Source organism: Cebus imitator, unplaced genomic scaffold, assembly GCF_001604975.1.
Source record: "Cebus imitator isolate Cc_AM_T3 unplaced genomic scaffold, Cebus_imitator-1.0 Scaffold146, whole genome shotgun sequence".
In the NCBI taxonomy this organism is placed as follows: domain Eukaryota; kingdom Metazoa; phylum Chordata; class Mammalia; order Primates; family Cebidae; genus Cebus; species Cebus imitator.
This window is the reverse complement of record NW_016107461.1, coordinates 4,888,796-4,896,234: the sequence shown is the minus strand read 5'-3', so window position 1 is coordinate 4,896,234 and position 7,439 is coordinate 4,888,796. Positions and strand designations below refer to the sequence as shown.

The following is a 7,439-nucleotide window of genomic DNA, read 5'->3' as shown; positions in this document are numbered from 1 at the left end:
AAAAAAAAAAAAAAAAAAAAAAAAAAAAAGGTCAAAACACAGCAGATGCTAGTGAGGCCCAGAGAAAAGGGAATGTTTATATATTGTTTCTCAGCTTTTGGAGCTTACATCTTAAGAGAGGGACCAGGGAGATAGGTAGCAAATAATTATGTCTGGTGGCAATAAAGAACTGTAAAGAAAAAAAACAATATATGAAGATTGGGAATAACAAAAGGCTATTTAGATAGCGTTGTTAGGGAAACTTGAATGTTAGATGATATTAGAGCAAAACTGAACATTTAAACATATGAAAAATGATATTTTCAAATATCTTGCTAATTATGATGTTTGCACACTATCATTTGCTATTATCTCAAGACACTGTTAGGGTGAGGTTCATTTTTAAGAGCAGTATATAGGAATCTATATTTCAAATAGTATTCTTGTCTCAGGTCTGATTAGACTGTCATTGCTTCTACATTGAAGGTAATGTGAGTGATGAAATAATATGGCATTTCTTGGAGTAAATGGCATCAATTATGTCTTTTTCTTGTGGTTCATTTGATATTGGTATTATCCTTGATTTGGTTTTTATGGCAGAATCTTTTTCAAAGTTTTGTCCATGTTTTGAGGATTTAGTTAAAACCTGATAAAGGAATCTATAAATCCACTGAATTGGACAAACATAAACAATAACATATTATTGAGGAAGGATGCTTGTCATTTCCTCTACTCTGTGTAATTCCTACTTTTTCAGTATTCCTTAATGTCTTGTGATATGTAACTGACATTTGACCCAAGCATAGGTGACAATGCCAATTCATATATTAAATATCAGTAAAATTTATTTTTCTATTTTACTTAAAGTACATATAAATATCTAATATTGTCTTCCCATACCCCAAAATAGCATCTTCAAGATGTACCCTAGGATATTTTAAAAAACCTCACTGTTCTAATCTTTAGAAAAATGAGTTTGGGAAAAGCTTAGATGAAAGCTGATAAACTCATGACATGGAACTCCTAAAAGAGAAGAGTTCTGATAAGTCTTGCTTTGTCACCCAGGTTGGAGTGCAGTGGCATGATCTTGGCTCACTGAATCCTGTGCTTCCCTGGTTCAAGTGATTCTTGTGCCTCAGATTCCCAGGTAGCTGGGACTACAGGCGTATACCACCGTGCCCAGCTAATTTTTGTATTTTTAGTAGAGATGGGGTTTCACCATGTTGGCCTGGCTGGTCTTCAACTGGCCTCAAGTGATTCACCCACCTCTGCCTCCCAAAGTGCTGGGATTACAAGCATGAGCCACCACACCCAGGAGATCAGTTCTTTAAAAGGTTACATTTACAATATACTAATAAGACAGTTCTTTGATTAAACATACATTTACGTCTGCATGTTTTGCTTAGTGAAAAAGCATAAGAAAGACACCAAAATGTTAACTATGGTGATTTTAGCAGTGATGTTCCTTTTTGCTTCTTTATATTTTCTAATGTTCTATAATAATTGTGCATTATTTGCATAATGAAGGTTTAAACAGTGTTAAATAGAAGTACACATACAAAGTTGGAAGGTGATAAAACTAAAGAATAGAATAAATCTTTTAGAATAACAGGATAAATCCAGAAGATTTTGTAAGCCAAGAAAAGCTTATAGAAAGTGTCAAAAACACTCAAAGTGATGTTTAAAGCTATATTCAAAGCAATAATGCTGAGATCTATTCTTGCAATGGAAAGAAGCAGAGATAAGGCAAGAAACTAGAGAGCATCTAGTTGTGCATTCTGGGTTCATGTCTCTTTCTCCAGCTCATTTCACATTGCCTAAAGAAAGGAAAAGTTGTGAATAAACTAGAGAAAACAGAAAAAACAATCTTCAGAACACTTGAGATGGGCATGTGTCTTGATTTTCAAATAAGAGAGAGAAGGCAAATTCAAGAAAATACATTCTCAGAGTTTCATTGTCCAGTAAAATTCAAGAAGGCTATCTAGCATGGTGATTCTCAACCCTACCAGGCTCAAGTCTTCTGTATATAATAAATATTTTACAATATTCCCTTTACTATCCAGAAATAAAATTTAAAGACAATGACCTCCTTTCCTACCTTAAAAATCAATATAATGCCCTCATTGCTATATAAAAAGAGAAATTTATGTTTTAAAATAAGTTGGTAGGTCATGACCCTACCATAATATAATAATCAAGCTTGCCTCTATTTATAATGAATCAGTTGTAATTACATATTGACATTTGGAAATATGTCAAATAAATACATATGTGTACAAGTATACATATAATCATCATAGATTCAATAGCTACAAAAACAGATGATACAGGTTGAGCATCCCTAATTCAAAAATCCAAAATACTCCAAAATCTGAAACATTTTGAGCACTGACATGATGGGCAAAGGAAATGCTCATTAGAACATTTTGGATTTTAGATTAGGGATGCTCATCTGGTAAATATAATGCAAATATTCTAAAATCTGAAAAAATTAAAAAATCTAAAATTTTGGTCCCAAGCTTTTTGGATACTCAACCTGTATAAATGATGACCAAATACTATAAGCAGAGCTGCTGATGTAAGTTTTTGCAATTATGAACAACTCTTAGCAAACTTCTGAACAGAAGAAAGTACAATCTTTCCTCTACTTCCTTATATGGTAGCTGCATTACTGGAATCACTGTAAACTAAAACCATGCCCCAGACAGTGTGTGTTTATAAGTAAATCAGAGTTAAGTTCTTTCTAGGCTTAGAGAATCATAAACAGGTTTTACTGCTACACGAATGTCCAAGTGGAAATCTAAAAGTCATTTAGGTTGCAGGGTAACTCTTCATTGTGTATGACTGGCCTGAGTATAGCAGCAGGACATTTAACATCCCTGGCCCTTGCCTTTCATTTCATTGTAATGTAGGTTTACACCCCTCTATCTTTGTGCTAAATTTAAAAATTGCCCCACAAGTTTCCAAAATTGCCTCTAGATGGCAATAGTATCCTTGTAGTGAATTACTGATCTCAGCATAGGATACACCATGGTACCTTCATAAAGCTTTATATATTAATACAGTGTATCTTAAAGTTCTACTTATGATCCTCTCATCTTGTAAGGTAAAGAAAGCAGGGACCAGGATACATTTGAGAATGATGTCAACTTACAAGAGCCATATTAAATGTTTAGGTTTAAATATTGTGAAAAAATTTAAAACATAAAATAAATTAGCACTAGTCAGCCCCATCTGACCAGAATACTTCATTTCACCTGACAAAATATTTAAAGCAAAAAGCTAATAATATAGAGGCCCCTACTTCTCTTCAGAAGTCTTAGAATATAAGCAAAGAAGAGACAGGTTCCTTGCTTTTCCTAAAAAAAATCTTGGGGAAAATGAGAACCTTGTTTTGATTAAATGAATGAGTGGAGAGAGGCGAACTATGAAAGATCTGAGCTTAGCTCCCAGATGGGTATTCTAAACTCAGTTTATATGATGCATTAAGTTTCCACCCCTGACCCCATATACTCCACACCATAGGTCTGAAAGAGTTGTAACCACATTCCTAGCATTCCTAGGGACAAGGTAGTTTTTAAATGGGATAGTATCTGGCCCTAGAACAGGATTAAAAGAAAGGTCTGCACTTCATTTCTTGTTGAGAATACACAATAAATAGGCATATTTCTTTTTTAAAGATCATACAAATTTTTCTATTGAATCCAACTGTATGGGTGGATTATATAAAATATTTGATAAACTTATCCCTTTAGCTAACTTGGGAGCCATTTTGCAGCAATGGTTCACAAAGCACTTTGGTTATTTATGCCTTTAAAATCATGCCAATATTAACAAAAAAAATCCATAATGAACAAAAATAAAATTTTAAATAAGGACAGCACTTGATGCAAAAAGAAAAACTGGTAATACTGATTCCATCTTTAAACTTGTATATATTGTGTTCATTACGAATTTTTCACATGACTTGATTTTTTAAAAGATTGCGTTAAAATAGTTTAAAGATTTTTGTTTTTGTTTTTGGGAGTGGAGGTTTAATATGCAAAATAAAGAGAAACGAGAACAGTTCTCTTGTGAAAGAGAGGAGCTCGGAAAGGGAAAGACCGTAAAGTCATTTTTTTTTTTTTTTGAGACGGGGGTCTCACTCCTTCACCCAGGCTGGAGTGTGGTGGCACAATCTGGGGTCCCTGAACCCTCGCATCAGAGTCCCCCAAGTATCTGGTGCTACAGGCATGCGCCGCCATACCCTGCTAATTCTTGTATATTTCATAGAGACAAGGTTTCACCATGTTATCCAGGCTGGTCTGGAACTCCTGAGCTCAAGTGTTCTGCCCGCTTGCCCTCCCAAAGTGCTGGGATTACAGGTGTGTGCCACTGCACCCGGCCTTAAAATACTTTTTATCTTGATGGCTGAGGGTTTTTTTTCTTTTCTTTTCCCCGCTCCCTTGATTTTGGGCAGAGCTAAGAGCCTCCTTGGTCTTTAGTAGTTCCTCAAGAATAAGCAGAACCTCTTTTCACTAATAGGTTTCAGAGTGCTGGAAGCCCCAGTGGTCCCATATTTGTACTTCTCTTAGACGTTACTATTTCAACAAATATACATATATTTTTTGAGGCAAGGTCTTGCTCTATCGCCCATGCTGGAGCATAGTGGCGTGATTATACCAACAAATATTTAAGTAACTTACAGCACTAGTTATAGCAGAGTGCCATTAAGCATCTCCCTCAATCCTGGGAGGTCAACCACTTTCCTTCTGCATCTGGCACAGGTGCACCAAAGTGTAAATCGCGCTGCAGCAGATTTAGAGAAAGAGAAGGCAGTGGTCTCCTCTGTACCAGGCCTCGGTCAGGACTAAGAAGGCCGTGGGAAAGTAGAGCCTGTTAGATAGGTTCAGAAACTAAATTCTGGAAGCGTAAAAAGCAAACTCATTATCGACAGCCGTAGCTGTGGTTGTGGCGCCCACAATCATCCCCCTCCCAGCCACCCCTTTTCTCTGGGAAGCTGATGGAGGCGTCGGGAGAGGCAGGCGTGGTGGCCTGCCTTTGCTCACCCTGCTCGCGAGGAATCCGCACCAGGCAGTCCACCATGCCTTTGTACCGCGCCTCCGGGCTGATCTGCTTCGATGAGGCCTGCACCTGCAGCAGCAGCTTCACCCGCTCGATGGGCGCCACTGCTGTCTTGGACACAGCTGCCGCGACTCCGCCGGCCAGAAGGTCCTTCCCGAAGGACGAGGCGTCAAACAGCCGCTTTTCTGCCTTCCTCTTCGCAGGCTCACGCGGCATGGCGGAGAAGGATATAAAAGCCGACAGCAGTGGCTAAAAACGAGTGCGGGACGGACGATGAAGGGAAGCTGAAAACCGCTGAAGCGTAGTCCTGGCGGGAAAGCGGCTCTGGGGACGCTGGAAGAGCAGCGCGCTGGGGGGCGGCGTGGAGAAAAGCTGCGCATGCGCTCCAACGGCCTTCTGCCACCTGGCGCCTGACACGTGGCTCCCGGACGTGCGGTGCGCCTGCGCACTTCGCTGAGTGGAGCCTGAGCTTTCTGATGAGGGAGGGTTCTGGAGGCAGCGAGCACTGAGCAGGAAAGACGAGGGGAGGGACCCAGGAGAGCCAGTTCTGTATGAAGAAATTCAGCAGCTGAGACTAGGCCAGATCAGTAAACCAGTGGTGTGAGATTAACAGATTGTAATTTTAGTTCCCAGTGTTACTCCCTTCACTTTTTTAATCACTTTAATCCATTATGTTCTCTGACCAGAGACGGTTCCTTTGACCTTTCTTGGCATCTTAAAAGACAGTCTTAGCTGTAGTGTGATTCAAGTGATATTCCCCTTATATTTCTTCCTATATGCCTGTTAATGCTTCAGATTCCCTTGGGGATTGCTTTAATCCGTTCCTTAAGCAGGGATCCTTTGTCTAGTCACTTTCTGTGTCGTTTTGCTGATTGTGCCCCCATAGCATAATACAACATGTTCCTTTTTCATCTTGTATTTAAATTGATAATAGCCAGAGCAGTGGTTCCCAATCCAGACTACACATTCAAAGGGATGAGTGGTGTTTTGTTTTGTTTTTCAAATTGATGCTCGACCTTAGACCCTATTAAATCAGAACCTCTAGAAGTGAGGCCTGGCATCAGTATTTAAATTCTCCAGGTAATTCTAATGTTTGAAGTAATTCTAATTCTAGGGTTGAGGGCCAATGACCTATCTGGAAGAGCAGTTCACAAACTTTTTGATTGCAGGACCCCTTTTTTTCATTCTGAAAAATTATTGAAGGCCAGGTACCAATGGCTCATGCCTGTAATCCCAGCACTTTGGGCCAAGTTGAGCCTGGGCAACATAGTGAGGCCCCTTCTTTACAAAAAAAGAAAAGAAAAGAAAAGAAAAGAAAGAAAGAAGAAAGAAAGAAAGAAAAGAAAGAAAGAGAAAGAAAAGAAAGAAGAAAAGAAAAGAAAAGAAAGAAAAGAAAGAAAGAGAAAGAAAGAAAGAAAGAAAGATAGCTGAGCATGGTTGCACAAACCTATAGTCCTGAGTATAGCTACGCAGGAGGCTGAGACAGGAGGATTTCTTGAGCCCAGGAGTTGAAGGCTGCAGTGAGCTATGATCTCACCACTGCACTCCCACCTGGGTAACGGAGCCTATCTCTTAAAAAAAATTATCGAAGATACAATGAAGCTTCTGTTTTTGTTATGTACTCAGAAATTAAAACACAATTTACAAACATTTAAAATAAAAATAATTACGGGATAGCAGAAGTAACACTTTTAAATTAAAAAATGTAGTAGAAAAATGGTATTGTTTTATATTTTTGAATCTCTAATGTCTGGCTGAATAAAAAACAACCAGATTCACATTATTGCTTTTGCATTCAGTCTGCTGCAAAATCACACATGTAGCCACTGGAAAACCCCACTGTTTATTCAGGACAGAATGAAAGTGAAAAAGGCAAATAATAGTATCATTAAGAAAATACTTTTGGCTGGGCGCGGTGGCTCAAGCCTGTAATCCCAGCACTTTGGGAGGCCGAGGCGGGTGGATCACGAGGTCAAGAGATCGAGACCATCCTGGTCAACACAGTGAAACCCCGTCTCTACTAAAAAAATACAAAAAATTAGCTGGGCATGGTGGCGTGTGCCTGTAATCCCAGCTACTCAGGAGGCTGAGGCAGGAGAATTGCCTGAACCCGGGAGGCGGAGGTTGCGGTGAGCTGAAATCGCGCCATTGCACTCCAGCCTGGGTAACGAGAGCGAAACTCCGTCCCCCACCCCCCCCCCCCCCCCCCAAAAAAAAAAAAAAGAAAATACTTTTGACCTCATGGTGTTCCTGTCTCCATGACACAGAGGGGTCTTCCAAATTGCACTTCGAGAACTCATTTAGAGGAGGCTGGCAGATTCAGGTTTGACTTCTTTTGGCAGAAATACTCAGTAGAGTTACATCTAGCCTGTACATGTTTGTCTTTATTTTCTTCC

At 39.4% G+C, this 7,439-nt stretch overlaps 1 protein-coding gene across 1 annotated transcript in view; it reads right to left on the bottom strand.

Moving 5' to 3' along the window:
• The window catches only part of SLC25A31 (solute carrier family 25 member 31), a 46,112-nt gene extending 40,441 nt beyond the window's left edge, over positions 1-5,671 (bottom strand). The window contains exon 1 of the mRNA XM_017542751.2: positions 5,028-5,671. Coding sequence (XP_017398240.1) covers positions 5,028-5,259 — 232 coding nt within the window. The 5' untranslated portion in view covers positions 5,260-5,671. The remainder of the gene's footprint in view (positions 1-5,027) is intronic.
• Positions 5,672-7,439: the final 1,768 nt, after the last annotated feature.